Source organism: Elgaria multicarinata, chromosome 2 (genome assembly GCF_023053635.1).
Source record: "Elgaria multicarinata webbii isolate HBS135686 ecotype San Diego chromosome 2, rElgMul1.1.pri, whole genome shotgun sequence".
In the NCBI taxonomy this organism is placed as follows: Eukaryota; Metazoa; Chordata; class Lepidosauria; order Squamata; family Anguidae; genus Elgaria; species Elgaria multicarinata.
Window position 1 is genome coordinate 147,100,473 of NC_086172.1, and position 26,336 is coordinate 147,126,808.

Below are 26,336 nucleotides of genomic sequence, written 5' to 3' on the forward strand. Positions count from 1 at the left end.
CACATATTTCTTTGGTTTCATGGTGAAATCCTAAATGCTATTCTTAAACAGCTATCGTACAGGCAGGCCAGAAGTGCTTTGTTAGTTGTTGTTGTTGTTGTTGTTGTTGTTGTTTTAACTGCAGCTGATCACCTGGGTCAAGACCCCCTGTGCGCATCTCCATCCACTGTCAGGATTGTAGCCCTAGTCCTTTTAAGTCCCTCTTTAAGCCAATTCACTGAACCAAATTAGTGTGTTGAGATTGCAGTTTGAGTGAATCCGTGTTGAATTTGGCAAGTAGTTTCTTCTCCAATCACTTGCTTGCAACTGAATCTATATTGCACTATTATAAGGCTGCTTAAAGAGGGCTAAATCATGGGGTTATAAACATAGATTAAGGAGACGACTGGGTGTGGGATGAAGCACGTACGTGAGAACTTCACCGTGTTCTGGGCTTTGTGTTTTTCCAGTTTCCACACACTCAGCATGCTGATTTTATCTGTTGGGTTTGTTTTCCATGTAGGCCTTTTTCATTCCTGGGAGAACGTCTACTTCTCTGTTCCATTTCTAGTTTGGCAATACTGGCTTGAGGTTGAGTTGCAAGATGGGTTCACAGGACTCTTATTTTATTTTGTCTATTCATTTTAAGCCACTTTTCAGGGTAACTCCTTCCATGGCAGCTTAAAACATATTAAAACAAAATAGTAAAACCATAAAGTTATAAAACCATAATGTAAAACACACTGCATCTAAAAACAGTGCCAAGAAGTGGGCATGCCATTTCTTTAGGGGAATTATAATGCTTTATAACTTACTTCTTACTTAAAATATTTTCTTTGTCTTTCTACTTCTTGTACTATATTATTGAGATCCTAATGACTCCAAGATCTCTTTTTATATATAGTAATGCATGTTCTAAATCCCATGCTTTGTATATTTTGTTGGGAATTTATCCCCCCCTTAATTAAGAATGAATTCTATCACTTTCTTTCTTATTTATTTATTTATTTCATTTTTATACTGCCCAATAGCTGAAGCTCTCTGGGTGGTTCACAAAAATTAAAATCATGAAGAGCATAAAAACAACCAACAATCTAAAAACACAAATTTCTTTCTCATTCACTCATCCAGTTCTATGAGTCCTTTTTGCTAATACACAATGACTGAATTGAGATGACACGATAACCCACAATAGGTTAAATAACCTGTCATGAATTATTTAACCCATCGTGGGTTATCTTGTCATCTGACAGGAATTGTTTAACCCACAGTGGCTTATTTTCCCAAAATAATACACAGTGATAACCCACGGTCTGCAGTAATATTCCAGTTCATGTATGTCACTTGGTGCTAGATGAGAAATTTCTTTTTGTTATAATACAACCTAAAGTGGATTGCTCTGGAAAATAATTTATGGCATCTACAGATGTAATCTTTGCATCATGCCTTCAGGCAACATTTATACAATTAATATGAGGACAACTGAAATCTGTTTAATTTACTTGCTTTTTTAAACTGCTACAGTCTTTAAAATTCCACAGTTTTGTCTATGATGAGCAAATGGCTGATCATATATTCTTACATATTTGTTATATTAAGATAGGGAATATTGTTTTCTAAAAACATTAATTAGTTCCAGAATCTGAGCCTTTAGCACATATAGACAGCTACTTAACTATTTGGTGCAGGTTTTTTAAAGTATCCAACTGACCTTTCCTTTCCACCATTTCAGAATCCTTTTATATCAATAACCTCAATTAGCACCAAATACTCAAGGTCGTACATTTAAGGGCTAATTCAGACATTATCTTTAGTAGGTGTAAGAGTCACTCCATTCTGCATAACAACAAAGTAGTAAGATGCAAAACAGTAATTACATGAATCTTGCATATTGTTAGATCTGGTACCTGTTCACAGACTTAATCTCTGTATTGCTATGTTTGGTTCATTTTTTTCGGGACGTGAAGACACATTTCCATGTACCCTGCCTCTGCAAAAAGATAATGTGTGAATCAACACTTATTTCTGAGGATTTGTACATTATCTACCAGCACTTTATACATCTATTACCTACTGTTTGGGAGGCAGAAGCTAGGAACAATCTAACTTTTATCATATTGTTTGGTTTTTCTGTATCAAGCTTATTTAAAATTTAATTCGGTTGAAGCCACAATCACGTCTGTTTCCATTAGCTTTGGCTGGTTCACATGACATGCTAACCCATGATGGGTTATTCCCCAAATAAGCCACCCTGAGAACCCACAGTCTGCAGTAAGGGTTATTTTGCCTATGGTAGGTTAGTGTGCTGTCTGTCGTGCAGCGTGGGTTATGGAGATTGCCTACAGGGCTGCTTGGCAAGAGTGGCCAAAAACAGTGCCTCCACTCTGCTCCTCTCAAGCGATCTCTCTTCCTACCACAAGGAAGCTGTAATACCTGCCAGCTAGGTGGAAGGACAACAGGAGGGGGTAAGGGGCTGAAATGAACTACTCTGTGTAGCTTGTTGGCCTGATTGTCTGCCAGCAGCACAGTAGGTTGTTTGCATAACCACCTATATAGTGTAGCTTCCCACCCACTATGGGTTAGTGTGGTGTGTGAAACCAGCCTTTCTTACTTTCCTAGCATGAGTTCGTTGTTTTCTCTAGGCTAATTGCAGTTTGCAATCCTGTATACCCCAAATAGCTGGCACTTGTCCTTACGTGTCTTAGAATGCAGCTGTCCACAACCTGGTGCCCTCCAGATGTTTTGGACTACAGCTCCCATCAGCCTTAGCCAGCATGGCCAGTTGTCAGGCATGGTAGGAGCTATACTCCAAAACTTCTAGAGGGCACAAGGTTGACGACCGGAGCTCTAGAGCATTCTAAGATACTTAAGGACAACCACTAGCCATTTTTGGGTATATGGAAAGACAAAGGATGCTACTAAGACAAAAGGCACACGTAAATGTTTTAATTGACAACACTTTGCAAACTCCATCGTCTCCCAACTCAGTAAACTGTGTGTAGCCACAATAGCTAATTGGGACCACTTTGTACAGCAGTAGCATATCTCTGAGTATGAGAAGTTGGAGACAAACAGTAAAGGTGGCTGTTGCCTTCGTACCCTGCCCTAGGCAAGGCGAGCTACTTGCGTGCACACACACACACACACACACACACACACACACACACCAATTGCCAACTTTGATTCAGCTGTTCAAGAAAAGTTTCTGAACTATTATATTTTTCTTTTATTGTGTTTTTTCTTAAAATAGCTAATTTGTATAAAACTGTGACCCTTAAAGGGCAGTACTGCACCCCTCTGAGGTCTGCGCCCTAGGCGGCTGCCCAGTTGGCCTAATGGTAGTGCCAACCCTGACCCTGCCTATGAACTTCCTAAAGGCATCTGTTTGACCACTTCTGGAAGCAGGGCCAGCATGATGGGACACCTGCTGAGGGCCCACACCAAGCAGGGAATCCACTCCCTGGGCCTGGGCCTGCTCCTGTTCTCCATCACTGCAACCTGCTTGTTCATCCGCCTTATCCTACTCCCTGGGCCTGGCAGTGGTGGTATGAAGGAGGAGCAGCTGTTTGCTCATTGGCTGCCTTGCAACTTCAAAGGTGGTAGCAATGATGAGGAAGAAGATCAGCAACAGCTGGTAACAATGCTGGTGAGAAGGTAGACTTACTGAAGGAGAGGAGCCCATTAAGAGTGTCTTGTATGAGGCGCCTCCAAAACTGGACCAGCACTGGCTGGAAGTGTACTGCTGGTCTAGATAGACTTTTAATCTGATCTAGCAGACAGTTCTTATGTATTTACATGGAAAATTCTGTAAGCAAGTGTTAAATGCTACTTTGGGGAGGTAAAATGTCGTTAAAATTATGAATATTAAGTAGCATGCTTAATATAATTACAAGTATGAGTGCCCTTGTGGCTTTGCCTTGCTAAACATAGCTTGGATTGTAGGAGTGCTGTCCTCTTCAAATTCATACCAGCAGACATTTGGATTGGAACACAACTTTTCTCCTTATAATATCAGGCTTTGGATAAATAATTGCCTTGGCTAAATGCATTATAACTGCCTTGTATAGCAGAACATTTCAGTCCCTTCTCTCCTTCACATTGGCTGGCCATTTTGGGAAACAGAATACTGGATTACAGAGGCCTTTTGTCTGATCCAGCAGGACTGCTGTTACGTTCTTATTTTCACTTTCGGTATGAATGATGAATCTAAATGATTACATACTGATTATTCCAAAAGCTTCTTTAAGAGGTTAGTCAAAGTGAGTCCACCCACATTTTGTGGGTCTGTAGAATATTTTCAATGCAAAGATAATAGCGCAGCAATATTTTTTTATGTATAGTAGAACGGAGGCAGCCTTGCTGCGGTATACTGGGTTTTTTTGAAACTCAAAAGAAGCTACTAAATATCAAGATGGAAGATTTAAGAGACAAGCAAATACAGCTTTCTCTTTGCTTCTCCTAAAATTATGGTCATTATAGAATTCTGCTCTCAGGCATTGCATGGCATGGCGTTGAGGAAGTGATGTTGTTCTGTATCATCTCTGCCTTTAGTTGGCTAGTATGTTGATACAGTCACAGCTTTGCATTAGATCTCTTAGAAGCTGGACAATACGCTTTTTTGTTCTTCCTTGATTTTTTTTCCTTTATAGGTCTGTGGCTTTGCTTTCACTGGAAAATATTTGAAACCCACTTCTCTCCAAATGTTGCCACAAATGGATACTGGCCTGGTCCTGGAAAAGTGAAATATAACCCTCAGCCATGTGTCCTAGTATGGTGGCCCGCGGTCCATATATATATATATATATATATATATATATATATATATATATGCCTCATCAGTTTGCTTATTGCCCTTATAGGAGGGAATAATCAATCTTGTTTGTGTGTTCAGCAGAAGCTGCCTCTGTGCCTTGTTCCTTGCATGTTTTTAAAGATTGTAGCCTGTTGCTTTCTACTTCTCTATTTTTTGTTCCTCCTTTTTCTATTTGGAAGGAAAAAATATCCGATTGAGATGCGCTAATTAAAGCCATTTTCTGGTATTTGGTTACTGGAATGTTTGATGTCTCTCTGACAAGACCATGAAATGCATGGAGCGTCCACAGGGACAGAATTTGCTGAACACGGTGCTTTGTAAATGCGGGGACACAGTGTCGCAGCAGCTCATGAATATGAAACGTCCATGATGCTACCTCGGTGGACTCGAGAACACAGATGAATCCTGTCATGTGCTAAATGAGACCAATTTCTTTCACTTAACTTCATCTTCAATCAGACCTTCTTCCATTTGCCTGTTTAAAATTCCCTAAACGTGATGCAGAAGGTAACAGCATTCAGTAAAACAAAGTTTTTAAGCAGTAGAGAAATTAGAATTGTGCCTGGCTGAAGTTTCATGCTCTTAAAATCTAAAACTTAGTTGGCTTCCTTCGCTTTTTAAAGCCTCTCATTGGGTTTTGCACAAAAGCCAGTTAGCCTTCAAAATCTCACTGTATGTGTGCTCTGCTTTTTTATAGTTTTGTACATATACAACAGTAGAGGCCTGTATGCTAGCACTCTAAGGATATAGCAAATAAGTATCATTGCAGCTGGAGGAGTTTCCATTCTGAATTGGTTATTAAAAATGGCAGATCAATAAGTGGGCAGGAAGCCTGTCAGAGGATGATTGAGAGAATTATTTTAGGGCGTGGGAGAATTCCTGGGAACGCTAAAGGGAAGTAATTAGGTCAGTGTTTTTCAAGTCGGTTGAACTTCGCCTCACCACCCCTTGTAAACGTGGAAGGCCCTGTAGCTTGAAAGCCTTTGATGGCATAGGCAAAAGAGCAGACTATAAATTTGAATACCAACTCATTTTCTCTTGTGTCCCGCCCAGCTTAATACCAACCATGTGTTCCACATGAGAGCACAGTTGTGTAATTGCAGCCCACTACTGCATATGCCAATATGTGGAGTGGGATATAACACTGGGATTAGAAAATGCTAACTCTTGGCACCCTCCTTAAATGTATATGGAGCAGTGGGAGCATAGTTACTCCCAATAAAGCCGTGTGAATCAGTAAGAGTAATTTGTCAGGGGACCTCAGTCCACCCAGTTCTCTTCTCCTTTACTGCAATGTTGTGCCCTACTCTGCATGCAACCCCCCTTTTTCCCTGTAACTTTCCACACCCCTTTTAGATATCCAGACCCACAGTTTGAGACCCTATGGACTACGCTACTGTAAGGGAACTCCACTAAAGGCCATTTCCTATGATGCAACTTTTATGTCTGAGATGCTGCCTTTCAGGCCCTTCCTTCTCAGTCCTCACTAACTTGTGAATCTTCAGCAGAATTAAACCTTGTAAAGAAGGCTACAAAAGGAACACTGTTATTGGTCAAAAGGACAGGTGCCACAGACATTTTATTTGCGGCTTGCAGTTCAGGGGAATAACTGCATGAGTTGCTATAAATGTTTCAAAAGCAAATGTTCTTTATGTCATTAAGAGCACAATGAAAGAAAAATAGGAAAGGTGGTATGCTGTATGGCAGGTCCGAGTCCATTTTCTCTCACACACACCATCCCTGGTGCCAAAAATAAGAGATTTTTAAAATAATAATAATAATAATAATAATAATAATAATAATAATAATAATAATAATAGGAATAGGCATTCGGAGCTGCTATGGAGTGCCAAAGGGGCCTGGATTCCATAACTGCTCCATATGTCATTTTGTTTGCAAAAACGTGTTTTTATACCACTTCTGTTCTCTGCACATTGTATTTGAACCCCATGGATTAATCCATAGGGAGTTAGTTTGTGGCGGCTCTTCCTTCTTAAGAAACATTTACTTGAAAGAGCACTCAAAAGCCAGGTTTCTCTGCACAAGACATGGACCCTCAAAACGATCCATTTGGTTATGCAAGGACTTGAATATTAGACCAGCTGATCCCTACAGATTCGGATCTACTGATTCCCAGGTTATCTTCCACCACTCTTTATTTCTCTTTCTTTCTTTTGTGGCATGCTCATCTAGAGGGTGGGAGCTCCTGCTGCAAAATACTGTCACACAAATCTTCCATGAGGAGTGACAGGCTCTTCTATGACAGGGCACTCATGGTGCAACCACACCGTATCACTATACCATGGATATTTGTGCCAAAGATGGAGCCTCAGGTGCTTCTGTTCCTCTTTATCCACTTTGCTGTGATCTGAAAGCCGCTCCATTGCAGGCAGCAGGTCCTTGGGTGGTCGGGCAGCTGGAAGGCACAACTCTGCTGAGATTGTCCAAGCTGTCGCCGTCTCTTGCTTTGGCTTGGCTCTGGCTTCAGTCTCTGTTTCATTCAGACCCTTCACCAGGCAGCCAATTAGACAGAAATCCCACTGTGTGGGTTGCTCCAAACAGCCCTCTTGTCAAAAGTCTGGGCTAACCCTTGCCCTGATGCAGATGGACCAGCACTGCTCCACTAGGGTCGGGGGAGCCTGGAGGGATGTGGGATGGGATGTGAAGGTGGGACCTGTGCACTTCGGAGCTATGAGAGTCTGTAAGGGGAAATGGTTGGGTTTTTTTATTATTTAAAAAAGGCCCAGTCCTGGACAGCAGACTCTGCAGGCAGGGAACCTTTCCAGCTCTTGAATATTCATTTCAGCCTGGGCTGGAGACAGGGCAGAGCTAAAAACAGCCAAATGCTTAGTTAGAAAATCAAGAGTTCTGGATGAAATTGGAAGCGGTCTTCTTTGTTTCTCAGGTGCCCCCTCTTTTTTGTTTCAGACAATGGCCTTAGCTAGACCTAGCAGGGTGGAGGGGTGAAGATCCCACAATATTTTTATTGTGAGATCTCCCCCTCAGTACACACGTGGTGCGCAATGACCTCAGAGGGAGAGGCGTCGCGCCCTCCGTTTAAAATTTTTTCTTAAGGGGACAGCAGCGCACGAACGCTCGTGTACAAAAGGTAAGTAATTTTTTTAAAAGTAATTATTTTCCCCGCTCCCCCCCCCACCTCCGGATGGGCGCAGTGCTCCTGAGGAGCGCTGCGCCCTGTCTTGCGAGGAGCCAGGACAAACCACGGCGCCCGGACACACGTTCTGCGGTCTCGGGCTCAGTTTGAGACCGCAGAAAAAGCGGGCTTAAAGGGAAGGGCGAGATCCCGGGGCAAGGAAGGGATCATCCCTCCCTGATCCCGGGATCCTCTGTGCATCATGTGGATGCACAGGGACGATCCTGGGGATCGCCCTGGGATAAAGCCCAGTCTAGCTAAGGTCAGTGTGGCAAAGGATCTCTGTCGAGCTGAGCCAGCCAGTTTCCTCTCCACATGAGGGATATGGGATCCTGGAACAGCTTTCAGAATCAGAACAAGGCAGTCCTGGGAATAGGGAGAGCCAGCATCCTAAAACTGAAGAACCATATACTTAAGCACCCATCCGCTGCTCAAGGTCGGATTAGCTGAAAAAGATAATTTAATGCTTGGGGAGTATTTCATCATACTAGTTGAATCAAACGAAGTCTGGAGGTTTTTTTTTTTATTAGTTATTTTAAATGATGAAATCCACCCTTTTAAAAATTAATAGAAATATTTCAAAATTGAAATTAAAATTCAAAGGGGTAAAAAGTCTTATGAAAACTTCCAGAGCTGGAACTAAACTCAAAGGGATTGTATAAAAATGATTCTTGTCAGCTGGATGCTGCTTGCAGGCTGCTAGTTGCCAGTCCTTCCTTAGGCGTTTAAAAGAAAAATGCATTCATCCAGTATAATTGCAAATTTAGTCTCATAGAAGAGAGTGTGAAAACAAGCAGGTACTTGAGTTGAAGCATAAATATTTGCCTGGAACAAAGATTGCTAATTTCTTCAGAGTTGCACTGTCCCTGTATGCAAAGCTCTCTCCCCACCCCACGCGCCTATGTTTGCTCCTTCTTCACTCTCTTAATTTCTTCTCTGTTGGTGTATGACCTCAGTACAGAGGATTCTGACTTGAGGCCCTTTCCATTTGATCAGCATTTTGTGCAATAAATGTCGTGGTTGTTTCTCATTTTGTAATGCACATTATTCCACACATCTTCCTTCAAGTTTGTTCAGTTTGCAGCAGTATGTCGTTTTTGCCACCATGCACGCAGAATTATTTTTTCACTGGGAACAGGTGATTTTCCCTTGAGGTAGTGTGTTCTGTCCTGTTCTGTGTGGACAGAACATTCTGTCTGCACATGACATTCTGATTAACAAACTAGCTAAAAGTGGGCTAGATGGAACAACTATTAGGTGGATTCACAGTTGGCTACAGAATCGGACTCAAAGAGTACTTATCAATGGAACCTTCTCAAACTGGGGAGAGGCAACGAATGGGGTGCCGCAGGGCTCAGTCCTGGGCCCAGTGCTCTTCAACATTTTTATTAATGATTTGGATGAGGAGGTGCAGGGAACGCTGATCAAATTTGCAGATGACACAAAATTGGGTGGGATAGCTAATACCCTGAAAGACAGAAACAAACTTCAACGTGATCTTGATAGGCTGGAGTGCTGGGCTGAAAACAACAGGATGAAATTTAATAGGGATAAATGCCAAGTTCTACATTTAGGAAATAGAAACCAAAGGCACAGTTACAAGATGGGGGATACTTGGCTCAGCAATACTACAAACGAGAAGGATCTTGGAATTGTTGTAGATTGCAAGCTGAATATGAGCCAACAGTGCGATATGGCTGCAAGAAAGGCAAATGCTATTTTGGGCTGCATTAATAGAAGTATAGCTTCCAAATCACGTGAGGTACTGGTTCCTCTCTATTTGGCCCTGGTTAGGCCTCATCTAGAGTATTGCGTCCAGTTCTGGGTTCCACAATTCAAGAAGGACGCAGACAAGCTGGAGCGTGTTCAGAGGAGGGCAACCAGGATGATCAGGGGTCTGGAAACAAAGCCCTATGAAGAGAGACTGAAAGAACTGGGCATGTTTAGCCTGGAGAAGAGAAGATTGAGGGGAGACATGATAGCACTCTTCAAATACTTGAAAGGTTGTCACACAGAGGAGGGCCAGGATCTCTTCTCGATCCTCCCAGAGTGCAGGACACGGAATAACGGGCTCAAGTTAAGGGAAGCCGGATTCCGGCTGGACATCAGGAAAAACTTCCTGACTGTTAGAGCAGTGCGACAATGGAATCAGTTACCTAGGGAGGTTGTGGGCTCTCCCACACTAGAGGCCTTCAAGAGGCAGCTGGACAAGCATCTGTCGGGGATGCTTTAGGGTGGATTCCTGCACTGAGCAGGGGGTTGGACTCGATAGCCTTGTAGGCCCCTTCCAACTCTGCTGTTCTATGATTCTATGAATGTGTTTGAACTAAGTCTCCATTAATTATTTGTATGAGCAATAACAACTGGCACAACTTTCCCCTACTCTGTGTCCACACCACCTTTTAAGTTGTTGGGGTTTTAAAAGCTATTAGTAGGTAATGCATTCTCATACTGTACAAACAAAATGTTCTTATAAGGGGATTAGACAAATTCATTGAGGATAAGGCTGTTGATGGAGCTGTTCACACAACACCCTGACTCACTCTTGGTGTGTGTTGTTGTTGAATCATGGGTTAGTGTGTTGTCTGAAGCCAGGACATTTTTGCAGAGTGGCTTGTTAACCACTCTGAACAACCCAACAACAAACCATGGGTTCTCAAAGTGGCTTGTTCAAAAAATAAATAAGCTGCACTGCGTGGTTAACAAGCTACCCTGCAGAAAATGTAACCATGGATCAACAACAACCCATATTCAACCACTGAGCATGGGTTAGCTTGTTGTGCGAATCCAGTTGGTAGCTACTAGTCATGATGGCTGCATACTACCTCCAGAATCCGAGACAGCATGTCTCTGAAATGATGGGGAACAGCAACAGGAGAGGACTGTTACCCTCCTGCTTGCTTTTCATAGATACCTGGCTGGCCACTCTGGGAAACAGGATGCTTGACAAGGCAGGTTTTTGGTCTGATCCAGCAGGGCTGCTCTTACGTTCTTACATTCAGTATGAGGCACTGTTAAAATGAATGGCGGAGCACCTGCTAGTTAAGCTTCTCCCCCATCCACACATCCAGTCTTTTGTTCTTTGTTATTTATTTACTCCCTTTCAGGAGGAGATAATCATCCATTTAATTAAAAAGAGAGAGTGAAGAGGGAACTAGCACATTTACCCAGCCGTTAGGCCATCTGGGGTTTTCATATGAACATATCAAACTGTCTTATACTGAGTCAGACCATTGGTCCATCTAGTCCAATACAGACTGGCAATGGCTCTCTATGGTCTCAGGCTTGCCGTCACCTCTACCTGATCCTTTTAACTGGAGAGGCCAAGGATTGAACCTGGGAGTGTTTGCGTGCAACACCGGTAGTCTACCTCTGACCCATGGTTCCCCCACCCTACAAGTTACTTCTCCAAAGAGAAAATTGGGAAAGCTGTAGTAGTTCTGTTTTCTCATGACACTTCCACCCCTTGCAGATATTCCAGTGATCCCTGACTTGGAAGAGGTTCAAGAGGAAGACTTTGCCATGCAGGTGGCAGCACCACCCAGGTAATAAGATCACAACCGTCACAGCAATCCTTGTGCTAAGCTAGTTGTCCTTGGAAGATCAATTTCTGTCCCACACAGTTGCGGCTTGCTTGAGCAGTGAGATGGTGCTGTTATAAATAATCAATTATGATGATAAGCTCTGTTTCATCTGAAAGAGGGAACTGATCCTATAGATTCTGTGTGAATATGAGTAAATGTAAGAAATAAGAAGCTTTATTTTAAGACCAGGTCCATAACTAAGGCAGTTATGGATGCTGGTGAGAAATGCGGAGCACTCCAATTTGATTTCTTGCTGTATCCCCAATTGCAGTGTTCAAGTGAACAGAGTACTGACCTACCGTGACCTTGACAATGACCTTATGAAATATGCTGCTTTCCAAACCTTGGTGAGTGAAGCCAAATGGAAATCTACGTCTTTCCTACATTTTGTTGGAAGAAAATGGGAGTCCTTTTATGACACGTTTCACCCTGGGACGTCCCCTTTCACTCCATTGTAGGGCCATCATAATACGTGAATATGTTGCTCACTCTTTTGATGGGGCCTTTTAGGGCATTGCTCAGCATTGTTTTTAAGGAATTTTAGATGCTCTTCTCCACTTCCAACTTTAATGGTCTTTTCCTATCCCTTAGTTATCATTCATTTGGCAGATCTGCCTTCTCTCCAGTGAGAATAACCATAGTTTTATACTTTGGAGCCAAGGCTGGGCATAGATAACACTTGGGAATTAAAAGGCTATTATACACTTATAAAAATTCAGTGACAGGGAAAGGTACAAATTGTGTGTGTGTGTGTGTGTGTGTGTGTGTGTGTGTGTGTGTATATATATATATATATATATATATATATATATATATATGAGAAGTTATTCTCAAGTGCCTAAAAATGCTTAAACAAGCCCAATGCATTTTGGAAAAACGTTTCCTTCCCTCAGGGGCCACTCATCTTTCTCTAGGTATATTTTGAAAAATCTTACTGATACTACAACTATTTTGATCTATAGTACCTAGTAAGACCCATAGAGCCCTCCTGAGAAGAAAAGACATTTCCAAATTATAGCATACCTTGATTTTTATTGAGGTTGGCTTTCTTATCTAGATGCTAGTGGATTTGAATAGCTTTGCTCCATGAATGGCTCTGATGTTTTCCAGAAAAAGAATACAAGTGTCCTGCAATTACTGTGTGAAATGTGCGCATCTCTTCTTGTTCTTGAAACAGGACTATAGATTTAATCCAATGTTGACCAATCACCAATGGAAAGGAAACTGCTGGTGGAACATATTTCTCCTTCCCCATGTAAACCCTCCTCATGCTCACCAAATCTGCTGTGTCAGATCAGCTGGGTCTCTCTGGAACAGATTTTGGAGGTGTGGGGGGTGCAGTGAGGGAGGAGAATGAGGAAAAGTCCCATATGCATGAGTGGAAGTCTGGTTGTGTGATGTTGGATTTCACCCTAATTTTTTTAATGTGTTTCCATAGGATGGAGAGATTGACCTGAAGCTGCTCAGTAAAGTTTTAGCTCCAGAGCAGGAAGTACGAGAGGTAGGTTTGTTCTGGACCAAGAGCAGGAGAACTAGGCCAATCTACTTGCTGAGCCTGTCCCTCAGTTAGGTAGGGATTAGGGTGTGTTTGCACCAGTGGCACTTTTTCAGGTCTTCATAGTTTCATTTAAGAAGCCATCATATACGGGGAGAGACCATTGGTCCCTCTAGCTCAGTATTGTCCACACTGACTGGCAGCAGCTCTCTAAGTGGTTCAAACTCGAGTCTTTCCCAGCACTATCTGGAGATGCCATGGATTAATCCTGGGACCTTCTGCATGCAAATCATGTGCTCTGCCACTGAATTATGGCCCTCTTCTGCTACTGGCATATTTCCCGCCCAAATAAGTTCCCTGCTCTTGGGATTGTGGGCTGCTTGCTCTTTGAGTAGGGCACATTTAAACAACTACATAATGCTGAACATGCACAAGCATATCTATCCACCCTCAAACATAAGCACAGGATGGAATGTGAACTGCCCAGGGAGCTTCGGCTATTGGGCGGTAAAAAATGCAATAAATAAAATAAATGGAATGCAAAAAAAGCAAGTGTGGGGGACCAAGTGATACAGAGAGGCTCTGAAGCCGCTTTGGGATTCAAGCCCACTGAAGCTCTTCCTGAGGAAAAGTAGTGTAAGATATGCAAGTCCTTGCCTTCCATTTTATTATACACTGCTCTGAACCTTCTTATCCAATGGAAGGCCTTTCAAAGCCTTTCAAATAATCTGCTACAAGAGAAAATGCCTTAATTAGTACCTGTCTTAACATACAACCTGCAGCAGTGTTTAAGAACTTAAGTGAAATTTAAAACTCCCAAGTGACACTGTGAAGATGTTCTAAAACCCATGCAATAAAATGTTCAGTCCCCTAAGGAAAGTTTGGGTCTCTGCTATGGTGCACCTCTTGGACAAGACACAACTTTCTTTCTGCCATTTCGGTGGTGTAATTTATTTCTCCACTTGGTATTTCTTTCTCTTTTTTCCAGGATGATGTCAGCTGGGACTGGAACCATCTCTACACAGAGGTTGCCTCTGAGCTTCTAAGCGAGTGGGACTCCGGGCAGTCTGAGAAGGAGGAAGGCCTCACGCCAAATAAGAACACTTGAGCTTCGGCATAGCTGTCGACCACACAAACACAACTGTAGATTATTAATACACTATTTTTTTAAGATAGGGCTTGTATCTGAAGACTTACTTTTGATCCACATAATAAAGCAAACAGTAGCTTTCTTAGAAGACTATTTTAATAGAACTCAAAGTTGTACAAAGAAGGAAGCGACAATATGGAAGTATACAGTATAGGTAAAAAAGCTGCCCCACATATCACACTCCTTCCTGACCTTTCGTTGTACACTGAAATACAAACTTGGAATAGAGATTTCCTATTTTGAACCCAATTCGAAGCCCAGGCCCTGGTTGATCTTGCTGCTTGCCTACCTGCTCTCCCAAGGTCAGAGTGACTGAGTTCCCTCTTGTTTGTACTAGTGACATCTCCTCTAATAGCAAACTTAATTGGTCCCATAGTTGGAACTCCATCAGATGAGTGTTTTATTGTATGCTTGTGGCTGGTCACTCACAGATTTTCACGGGTCCCTCTCACGAAGTCATCTGCCCCCGCATGCATCCCACCCCTTCTGGCCTTCCTTGCGCCACAAAAAAAACCACCCAGAAAGTCCGATATATTTTCTCCACATGAAATAAAAGCGGCCTTCTATCCCATGTATTGCTGTCCTCCCGCTATGTTACTTTTGTTGAGGGCGGTCCTGTTGATGAAAGAGGAGGGCAGGACGGTTCTTCTCCAGCTTGCTGAGTCTGTTGGTCGAACGAACAGACTTGTGCTGAGCCGGTGGAAGAGACTTGTGCTGCTCCAACCCCATCCTCGTTGCCCGCAGAAACGCCTCCCAGCCAATTAAATGCTGAAGCGGTAAAACCCTAGACAACAAAACCAGAGCGAGGCGGGGGGAAGGCCACCACATCCATCACCCAACAAGAACCAATGAACTGGAGGGGGAAAGAGAAGGGGCAGGGTGGGGTGTACACAATAGCAGGAGAGCAAACAGTGGCAATCATGTAAGGGATCAGCACTTGCTGTGCTAATGAAACGGAGGTCAAAATTGTGGGTGCACACCAGGGGGAAAAAGGGGCAATGAGATGGGGCTAGCAGTATATAAGGTAAATGTTTCTGGATATTTGGGCTACTCTGCAAGTATGCAGAAAGATTTTACTTTGTAAAAAGCAAGAGGGAAACCAAACACCTCTCTCAGTATGGGTTGCACCTGCTACCCTTCTCCCAGGAACAGGACATTAGAAACAGTTAAAAGCCCTGACAGTGAGGAAAACAAGGCTACTGAAGCACTATCTTTCCCTGAAGGGTAGGGAGAGAAGACAAAAACAGCCTGGTAAAAGCAGCCCACCACACAGATTCCCTATAGTGGTTCCAGCTGAGGTGGCCTCTCCCTACCCCCATCTGCCACCATGGGGCTACTTAAGAACCATCTTGCCCTGAGGAGAAGCAGAGAGAAGACAGAACAGCCTGTCAACTGGCCTAATTGAAGAAAGCAGCCTGAAAAGAGGAGGCAAGAGCATATACTTAAGCCATCAATTAGTCTGTGACAAGCATAGAAAACAACTACTGCAAAGGAAGGGTTTGAAACCCAGTGTTTTATTGTATGTTACCGTGGGCACTTTAAGCAGAGGTGATTCATAAATACAAATAATAATAATAATAATAATAATAAGAAGAAGAAGAAGAAGAAGAAGAAGAAGAAGAAGAAGAAGAAGAAGAAGAAATGATTTAGGAGGAGGAATTGAACCTGGAGAAGGCAGTATCTGCTCTTATCAAGGAAAAAGGAAGAAGACCTTTCCCAGATTGTAAGGGGAGGTAATGAGGGAACTTCCCTGTCACACAGTTTGGGTGCTGGCTAAGAAGCTTGCTGTGCAGGCAGCCCCTGTCAAGCATTGGGACAGGGGGAGAAATGTGTTCAGTTTGCCAACTGCAAAAGTAATGCTAACTTAACCTAATAATTTCACAAGTTAGAACCAACATGCAAACTGAAATTCAGTTATCCTTTGAGATTCACACACCTCTGATTTTTGCAATGGAATTCTCCAATCCAAAAGGCATCCAAAAATATTCATATTACGAGAAAATACACGGACATCTTGCATTATGAATATCGCTTGCCAAAAATGTATACATCAGACAAAATGGCATACAGACATGCTTGCATCAGGAGAAATACGCAAAACATGCCTACCAATTTTCATGCAAACTTTAAAAAAAATATTCTCAAAGTTTGGGACGAACCAAACGATTGGAAAAAGAAGAAATTGGAAGAAACTGACAGTCAGATTTGTCCATCCCTTTCAAGCACACAAGTTCAAAAGTGCTGATAAATCATGATGGGATGTGTTAATGCTCATTCCCAATGCTGTATTGCTCAGCGCTTTCGGGGAGAAGGCAGACATGACCCCCTTACGACTTTTTTGGGCCTGCAACCGGTCCCCTCTATTCCCTCTAGTGAAGTGCAGTAGTGGCTGCTCCAAACACAGAGCCTTTTGTGGTTCGTAGGAAAATTTAGGCAAGGGTTGCTGAAGAATAACTGCTGCTTATTCCTCATGTATGGAAGAGTCAGGCGTGTGATGAAACCAGGCTTTCCACGAGGGGCCCTATTGGCACCATTTGTTCTGTGCGTTATCAGGTGAATCAAGAACCCCTTCCAGGTGCTCAGTCCTGTTGTCCTGCTTCTGTTTCTGTACAGTCTGATTGAATACATTTTTAACACTGTCTGATTTTTTATTGAAGGCGTTTGCCCCTCAAAATCTGAAAGGGGGGGCAGAGATCTGAAGTGCTGCCTTCCTCAGGTTAGGCACCCCACAGCCTTTCACCAAGTGCAGAAAGCTGCTTGCTGTCTGCTGCTCTCCGCTCCACAGCCCTTTTCTTCCACCGAGACCCACACAGGCTCACGTCCACTCCACGCCCACTTGAAAAGCCTTTCATTAAAATTCAGAAAAACAAAGTGGCTCAGTCCCTTGGATGCACACCTGGAAACACAGAGAAAATGTGTGTTGCTCTTCTTAATTATAAGCTGTGGGACTGACTGGAGTAGCAAAGCTTTCTTCCTCGCCTTCTAGGGTCACGCTCAGGCGGGCTCGGCTCTCCTGTTTAACTGGCGTCCTGCTGTGGCTGTGCTTGCTGCTGTTGTTTGTCCCACTCCATTCAGACACCTGAAGGGAATTTCTACCTTGAGAATAAGGGCAGAAGGGCCCGGTAGCCTCAGGAGTGGGCCGGTGGAATGGACTCCTTACCTCCCTAGATAACAGGTTCTATACGTACTGGCTGTACGCCATCTCCCCTCTAGCGCACGCAGGGTGTTTCATTTCAGCATGAAAACAAAGGTTTGAAACGGAACAGGAATGGTGAGTACAAGGTACCATTGCATTCAAATACATGGGATTTTTTTTTATTTTATTCATTTATTTATTGCATTTATATACTGCCCCATAGCCGAAGCTCTCTGGACGGTTCACATAAGATAAAACATTTAAAAACAATATACAAAAATTAAAAACCATGCAAAAATCACATACGTTTAAAACCACTATATCAACTTTAGAAACGATGAGCCCCCAAACAGACCCAGGCTCATTACATATTGCTAAATGCCTGGGAGAAGAGAAAGGTCTTGACTTGGCGCCAAAAAGATGACAATGTTGGCGCCAGTCGGGCCTCATCAGGGAGGTCACTGGTGCAAGGAGGCAGGTCTGGTCTGAAGTGGCAAAGGGATGGTTTTTTGGAGGGATGCCAGCTTTCACTGATGTTTTCTTGGCAGGCCTTATAGTGGGGTGGTTTGCCGTTGCCTTCCCCGGCCGTTATTACCTTTCCCCCAGCTAGCTGGGTACTCATTTTACCGACCTCGGAAGGATGGAAGGCTGAGTCGACCCGAGCCGGCTGCCTGAAACCAACTTCCGCTGGGATCGAACTCAGGCCGTGGGGAGAGTTTCAGCTGCAGAAACTGCTGCTTTACCGCTCTGCACCGCGGACGCAAAAACAGGGGAATTCCAAACCTGACCTCCAGATTGTTATGTGCAGAATATGTTTCAGCTACAGTCACGTCAACCCCCTTTTTGTGTGTGGAGGGTATTCTTCTGCTTCTTTGGACTTGATTCTGTCCCTCCACTGAAGAGAGCCTACTCATCGCCTTCAATATATTTCAATCAGCTGCATCAAAGAGAGGAAAAATGTATGGTCCCTGTTTGACATAGACAGGAGAAACTAGCCTACCACCCCGGTCCTTGCATCAATATTCCTCATACATGAAAGGGCCAGGCCTGTAATGCAGGCAGACCACCTGCGAGGTGCTCTGGTGGCAAAGTCCAGCTTGGCTGCAGGTAGAGCACATGCTTTGCCTGCAGGAAGATGCCAGGTTTGGCATGGTGGGGCTGGAGAAAGTTCCTGGCTTGAAATCCTGGAGAGTCATTGTAGACAGTATTGAGTTAGATGGACCATTGGCCTTGCATACATACATATGGTAGCTTCCTAAGTTCCTAAAAATCTATATGTTGCAGTCTAAATTAATCATATCTGTTATGTGCAATTATGTAAATATTGGATGTGTACATAAATCTGTTCTGTGTTGAACATCCATCATTCCATTTGTGGGTTGGAATGAGTACATGCCATCCTGCTCTTCAGATTCTCCAGCCGCCCAAGCAAATTCAATCAAGAGGTGGAGATGAGAGTTGCAATTTCTCCATCTTCTGTCCCTCTCAGTGCAGCTTCTGTTGGGATCCTATTTTTGGCTGTCTTTCTGTCTTTGGAATGTGGCTGGGAATGGCTGCTTCCCCTTTCACATGACCTGATGCGGCCCCAGGATGAACTGTGTGCATCATTGCTAAATAAGCCCGTGGAAACAATGAGGCACAACTGGAGGCCCAAGCAAGCTCTCGGCCATGTGCTGGAATGCACCCAGGTGTCCTGGCTGAGAGGGAGCTGCAGGGGAAGCCCTGGTTTTCTAAAAAGATTCTCTGGAAAGTATCTGCAGACCGCTCCTTTTTGTAACTACTCAGAGTTGCATTGAAGTTTAGTCTTGAGTGACGTATATCCTGCTGGCACGTAGCAATCTGCCTTCTCTGTCCTGATCAACGTTATATAATGAAGTCTATCAAAGGAGGGAACTAGAGTAGAGGTTCTCAAACAATGACATCGTGACATCTTTTTATATCTTGGGCTGGTGGGTTTTTCTTTACTTTTATGAGCCATAAGCCGGCATCAGCGACAAGCCTTGTGTGAAGTGGGCTGGAGCCCTGACCTTTGAACCACTTCTATTGGGTCTTTACAGCGGTGGCACAAAATGTTCCACTGCCTGAAGGACATGTGTTGCTGCTCCCCCCCCACTGCTCCCCCATGCCCACTATTCCCATGGCTCAGAGCATTCCCTCCCTTCAAGAACGAGAGATCCAAGGCCCGTTCACAATGCCTCACTTAGAAGAAGATCCCCTCAAGGCATTCGGGCCTGGACAGCTCTCTGGAGATCCCAAAGCAAGACATCAGACTCCTTGGAGCATCCCCCCACCCCAATTTCTTGCTCTGGTAGAGTATTTAGAGATGGGGGGCTACTCCAAGGAGTAGGTTATGCTGGTTATTCTTCTACTATGGCATTTCCTGCAGTGGGACCAGTGCGGCAGCAATAGTATGTGTGCCCTCCCAGTGGTGGCGGAGAGAGAGGCCAGGGATGACATGTGCACCACCCCTACAGATCTGCCTCCTGAGCACGGGATTCACCTTGCCTCTTGGGAGGGCTGGCCTTGGGTCTTAGGAACCAAGTATTGTGTGTGCGTGTGTGTGAACAGTTTTCCCTTGCCCCACTTGCTCCTTGCTATGTTTGATTGCTACCACACATTTTTGTCTCTCTGGAAACTTGTCTTTCTGTTAGCAGACTTTGCTCTCAAAAAGCTTCTCCAGAGGGCTGGGGTAGGGGTGCTGCAGGACATTGTGAAATGTGTCTTACTCACAGGGCCAGCCCAGGATACTTTGCTGCCTGAGGCAAAGAACGAGATGACACCCTCTGGCACTGTATGTACAGAAGCCAAATGGTTTGGCAGCATTTGAATCTGTCTTCAACACTGGTGATGGGAGAGCATCCTCCACCACACCTGAAGTTTTATACTGTTGTTTTATACTTTGAATGTTTTTAATTTTTGTGAACCGCCCAGAGAGCTCCGGCTATTGGGCGGTATATAAATGAAATAAATAAATAAATAAATAAATAAATAAATAAATAAATAAGGAAGCAGGCTAGTTTAAGGAGAACAGGGCAGGCTGTTGGATACTTAGCTCCCTCGTCCAATCCCTTGCTGCTGTCTCTCAGCATCTGCCACCTGAGGCCAATGTCTTGCTGTGCTTAATTGCAGGGCCAGCCCCACTTAGTGAGCTGCAATGAGAGTGGGGGAAATGCCCCAAATTGGGAGCCCTGCAGAAGTGGTGCCCCTTACAATCCTGTGAAGTGTCCCAAAATGTATTACCGTATTTCTTCGATTCTAAGACACCATCAATTGTAAAAGGCACACTAATTTCAGTACCACCAACAGAAAAAAAAGCTTTGATTCTAAGAAATAATAAACGCACCTGCGATTCTAAGATGCACCCCATTTTTAGAGATGTTTATATAGGGGGAAAAGTGTGTCTTAGAATCGAAGAAATACAGTATTGACAAACAGTGCTTCCTGGGTAACAATAATCTCAACAATAATCTCCCTCCTCTTCTGAAGTGCTGTTACCAGACAGGGGGGGAAAGCCAGTCTGGTGAAAAAAACCAGCGATCGAAGGACAAGGAAGTGAAGATCACCTCTGCCGCTCCTCCCACCCTTGTGGCTTCAGCTCGGCAGGGCATTGGATACGCATAATCCTCCAAGTTCGGAAGCTTCCGTCTTACAGGGATGCAACCCAGAGGATTGCGCCCTCAGTCATTCAAAATTAAAGTAAGTAGCCCTTTTAAATAAAACAAGTCACAATAGATGGAGATTTTTCAGTACATCCCACATATACAATGGAACTGAAAAATCACAATGAAATCCAACAATTAGGGTGAGAAATCAGGGCGTTTTCCCAGCAACTTCTTTGGTCAAGTCTCTTGCTAGCTGCGAGCCTCCGAAACAGGGCTACATCATTAAGTGAAACAAAGTGATTGGAGGTTAGTGGGGTTGCTATGTTAATAAGCTGGAAAGACTCTGCCGATTCCTCATGCTGGAGCATCTCTGGGAAAGCGGAATTAATTCACGGCATATGCTCCCAGCATCTGCTGTGGTGGCCTGGAGTGGCGGGATCACAGGGCAACGGAGCGAGAGCCAAGCGTTTTTGCATTCCCCTGCTCCTTTTCTGCCTTGGCATGCAGCCTCTGCATTCACGGACTAGGAGCTATGTCCATTACAGCCAAAGTGCCCTCGAGCACAGCATGAGGCTTGGGTCAAGGCGGTGGCTATTGAACCGAAAGGGAGACTTGGATCGTTTCCTCTCTGAAGAGGGTACAAGCCAGGGCTGCTTTAGTTCTCTGGGCATCCATCTGCAGCTGATTACAACTTCCTAGCATGTGATACATTTAAATGCATGTGGTCACATGTGCTCATACATGCGAATGGAGACGCATTCCATGGAAGGGGAGTGGGGTGGAAAGAAGAGGGGAAGAAAGGGATTTGTCCTACCGCAGGGTGGTAAGTTGCAGGGTTTGGAGGGAAACTTTGCTGTTAACACAAACTAGGGTCATCTGGGGAGTCAGCTTTCTTTTTTTTATCTGCCCTTTTATTGCAACTTTTATTGCAAAATATAAGAGCGTAAGAAGAGCCATGATGGATGAGACCAAATGTCCATCTAGTCCAGCATTCTGTTCACACAGTGGCCAACCAGCCACTGACCAGGAACCGACAAGTAGGACAGGAGTGCATCAGCACCCTCCCACCCATGTTTCCCAGCAACTGGTACACACAGGCTTACTGCCTCAGATACTGGAGGTAGCACATAGCCATCAGGGTTAGTAGCCTCTGGCCTAATCGACACCAAGCAGGATATAACACTATGAAAGTGGTATATAAAAGGCAGGAGCCACACTACTTTTTTATAGCAGTCTTGAAGTGCACTGACAATTGTTGGGGCCCATTGACACATACCATATACTGCTTTCATACCACTTTCATAGTGCTATATCCTGTTTGGTATGGCTCCAGCAACTGGCGTATGTAGGCTTACTGCTTCAGATACTGGAGGGAGCATATAGCCATCAGGACTAGCAGCCATTGATGGCCTTGTCCTCCAAGAATTTCTGCAACCCCTTTTTAAAACCATTCAAATTGGTGCCCATCACCACATCTTGTGATAGCGAATCCCATAGTTTTACTATGGAATGTGTGACTTGACGGTACTTCAGTCAAGTCATGCTGTGGGATGTGGATTAAGAGAAGAGCATTAGGACAGGGTGTGCATGGCAGAAGACAAGCAGGACTATTCAGATAAGGATTGAGGAAAAAGTACCATCAAGTACGGTTATGTGCACATGAAGAAGCAGGAGGGAGTTGCTGGACATGGATTTGTTATTACTCCAAGGAACTTGGGAAGGATAGCACACTTGGACCCTCCTCCTCCTCCTCCTCCTCACAAGAATCCTGCAGCTAAAAGCTCGTGATGGGCCCAACGTCACTATGGCTGAGCAGGGGTTGGATCCCAGGTCTCAGTGGCTCTTTTATTTTGTACCTCTCTGAATTCAGCTTGTAAAGGAGCTGAGATGCATTGCAAACGGCAGACTCCAGCACTTTGGCTCTTTTCTGTCATTCTGGCTGAGCAATCTTTAGTGGGAATGGGGGCTCTGATCTGCAATCCGTGCTCTTGGGAGATGCCACGTTCATGGTAACAGAGGAGGGAGCCAGTGCTAGCTCCAGGTTTTGGGGCGCCCTTGGGCAAGACTCCACAATGGTCCCCTCTCTCCATCAGCCTGCTGTCTCATGTCATTGTCATCAGGTGTTCTTGCTTCCCATCCCCTTTCTCATCAGGGCTACCACTTGCTTGCTTGACTGGCAGAAAGCCAGTGAGCAAATGGGCTGGTTCACTACCATCATCGTCTAGGGCAATGGTCTTCAACCAGTGGCTTGTGACCCAAAAGTGGGCCATAAGATCAGTCCAGATGGGTGGGGGCAAAGCTGTTGCCACCATGTTGGGCAATTGTGAAATTGTGAAAGTGGGTCCCATATTGCAAGTTGGGAGTCCGAGGTGGGTCTCAGGTATGGACCAGTTGAAGACCACTGGTCTAGGGCAGAGTGAGAGGAGGCGAACAAGCAGCTTGCACTGGCAAAGAGGAGGAGCAACTTCAGAGGGCCCCTGCTGGTATGGGGGACCTTGGCAGGTGCCCAACCGTGCCTATACTTGGCCCCAGCCCTAGAGGAGGCCTGTGGGAACTTGGGATATGCTGAACTATAAAAATTCCCACTAAGCGTTGCCGCATTCTTGAGAGTAGCAAGCAATTGTCTAAATTTGCAACGTGCACCCTAAAGGATTTACACATGAGCGTAGTGAAGATGAGTTTGCTGGCACCACCTCTGAGTTTGCATTTGGGTGGCCATTTATTTTAAAGCTCTGTTCCTGTGTCTTTAACAGCAGCCCCGCACACAGAATTTGTGCAGGTATTGTGCAGATATTTATCTTCATGCCGGGGGAAGCTTTGCCTGCTAAATAATAACAATAATCCTGTGCACTGGCCTGCTCTTAAAGGCACAGGAGCAGGGCTGGTTTTTAACCTGTGGCAACCTGAGTTGACGCACAACATGGCTTCTCCCCTTCGCGCCTCCTGCCTTCCCTCTTTCACTCACAGGCTCCGCTGTAGGCCTTTCTAGGACCATGGCTACAGGGCCCGTTATCGAGGCCCATCTCCTGTCACTTTCAAGACCACTTAATTATCCCTTTATTATTCCTCTTCTTCTGCTTATCATTATTAATAATCACTCTGGATTGGTTAGAGTGCTGACAGCTGGCCCTTGTCTATTCTTTCTGTCTGTTTTAATCCCGTGTGCTTATCTGAAATAAACCTGATCCTTTTTCTTTTAATTAAAGAAATCTGGTCAGCCTACTCTTCCCTGGGCAGAGAAAAGGCTGATTGCCTCCACTGATACCTAGAAAGAGATCTGCAGGCGAAAGGGCAGATTAATCGGTAACAGTATGTCCCACAAGGTGTAGGACAGCTTTTCCAAGCCTGGTGCCCTCTAGGTTTGGGTTGCAATGACCAGGCTGTCTGGGAATGGTGAGAGTTGCATTCCAACACATCTGGAGAACCCCAGGGCGCTGTCTTCACAGTGCCGGGTTGGTGTTGCCTCCCTCTCAAACCCCGTGCTTTCCCTCTCACCGGGTGGCAGGGGGGTAATCCCAGCACCGAGGAAGCACAGGGTTTCTGGGCAGCCATCTGGGTACTGGAGCCACCCCCACCCTCTTCCTGGTGGGAGGCGACCAATCTCTGCTTCTCTTCCACCAGACACTGCCCCTGGAGTGATGTAAGATGGCAGAAGCGCTGTATTGATGTCGCTCCGATTGAAAAAGTCGGGGTAAATCCCCAACTTTTTCAAATCACAGCTTTGCAAGAAAGCCTCCCGGTGGCTAAGAAGCTGTGCCTGTGTCTAACTGACGCAGCACAGATCCACAGCCACCATGGGGCTTTCCTCGCGTATAGACAGCCCCCAGGTTTGGGATGGCTGATGTAGAACATCTTGGTAGTCATTGCCAGTTGGGATCTAGCCCTCTGTATGTGGTCCAGCCATATGTATGTGATAGAACAATCCTTGTTCATACAGTCCCAGGTGCCTCTGTGTGTGGTTCATGTTGTCCACAGGAATACAAGCAAAGTCCTATTGTAGTTTCCAAAAATAGGAAGATGCCTTTTACTGAGTCAGACCATTGGTCCGTCTCTGGGCCGGCTCTACCATGAGGCAGAGTGAGTCAGATGCCTCAGGTGGCAGATGTTGGGAGGTGACAGCAAGGTGTGGGCCACACTGCTTGCCCTGCTGCCTTCAGGTGAGGTGGAGGATGTCATCCCATTGTCAGTATTAAAGAATTATTCAACTGCTGATCCAGCCAGCTTTTGTATATGGAATGGAAGGAGGTGCCATCTTGTCTTTCACCTCAGTCAGCAAAATGTCTTGGACTGGCCCTGATCTACCTAGCCCAGTATGGTCAGTACTGACTGGCAGCAACTCTCCAGGATTTCAGGCAGGATGCCTCCCTGGCCCTACCTCAAGATGCCTGGAATTGGATGTGGGACCTTCTCCATGCAAAGCATGTGTTCTGCATAGGATGAGCTGATACAAAGCATGGTTTTATAGAAACCATGAGTGGGTAAATAAGTTTATTTTATTCTTCTTTTCAGCCCAAAGACTGCCAAAGGTGGTGTACAAATTAAAACGCATAAAAACACACACACCTAAATTGCAAAATAAAATCAATTAAATCTGAGCAACGGGATAAAAGACCAACATTTGAAAAATAACAGGATATAGGCAAACATAAGCTAGAACAAGTCAGTCACTGATTTATGGAAACTTATTTCCTTGTATCGATGCACATATAGTTCAGGTCTTGTGAGATTTTCTGGAGCCAATCAGAAGCAGTGTTAGAGCAAAACAAGCAACATTCTGAACACTGAGATGCTGGCCCAGGTTCTTCTCTAGTATGCTTCTGCAGTTAATACTGGGGCTCGTAGTTCGAGAGGCAGATGACATTGTGCTTCCCTAGATGACATTGTCTTTCAGGAACTACTTGTACCAGAGCTTAGGCAGTAGAGAGGGGCAGGTGATTGGAGGGGGAAAGCACTGTAATAATCAGGGATATTGATCCCAGTGAAAGTGACAACCAGTACTGCTGGTAGGATTTACAGGCCTAAAATATAGGTGAGTAAATGTCTACTTCACAGATACCCAATGGATCTGTCTATGTATTTTTCTATAGTTAGCTGTGGAGAGCGCCCGCTGCAGAGAATCCAAAGCATGCGAAGCTCTGGCAGGCTAATGCGGGCAGGACAGAAGTGGGAGAGGAGCGGTGTTTCTGCTGTTTCTTCCCTCCCAGACCATTGTTTTGTTTTTACAAATTTCCTCTTATTGAAATCTCCTACTGAAAAATCAGGAGCTGGTTTGAGGTGGGTCTTGGAGCCAGGAGAGCTGTGGGTCCTGCAGATCTACTATCTCTCCCAGCATGCTCATGGGCTCACCTCCAGCTAGGTATAAATGGATTTTATAAAATCCATTCTGTCTAAATTTCATGGATTGTCAGCTGCCTTCCATTCAG

The 26,336-nt window shown here is 44.6% G+C and overlaps 1 protein-coding gene across 2 annotated transcripts in view; it reads left to right on the plus strand.

Moving 5' to 3' along the window:
* Positions 1-14,750, plus strand: part of IFT43 (intraflagellar transport 43) — a 51,514-nt gene extending 36,764 nt beyond the window's left edge. For both annotated transcript variants that reach the window (XM_063118913.1, XM_063118914.1), the window contains exons 6-9: positions 11,419-11,491; positions 11,802-11,877; positions 12,969-13,031; positions 14,014-14,750. In XM_063118913.1, the coding sequence (XP_062974983.1) occupies positions 11,419-11,491; positions 11,802-11,877; positions 12,969-13,031; positions 14,014-14,133 (332 nt within the window). In that variant the 3' untranslated portion in view covers positions 14,134-14,750. The remainder of the gene's footprint in view (positions 1-11,418; positions 11,492-11,801; positions 11,878-12,968; positions 13,032-14,013) is intronic.
* Positions 14,751-26,336: the final 11,586 nt, after the last annotated feature.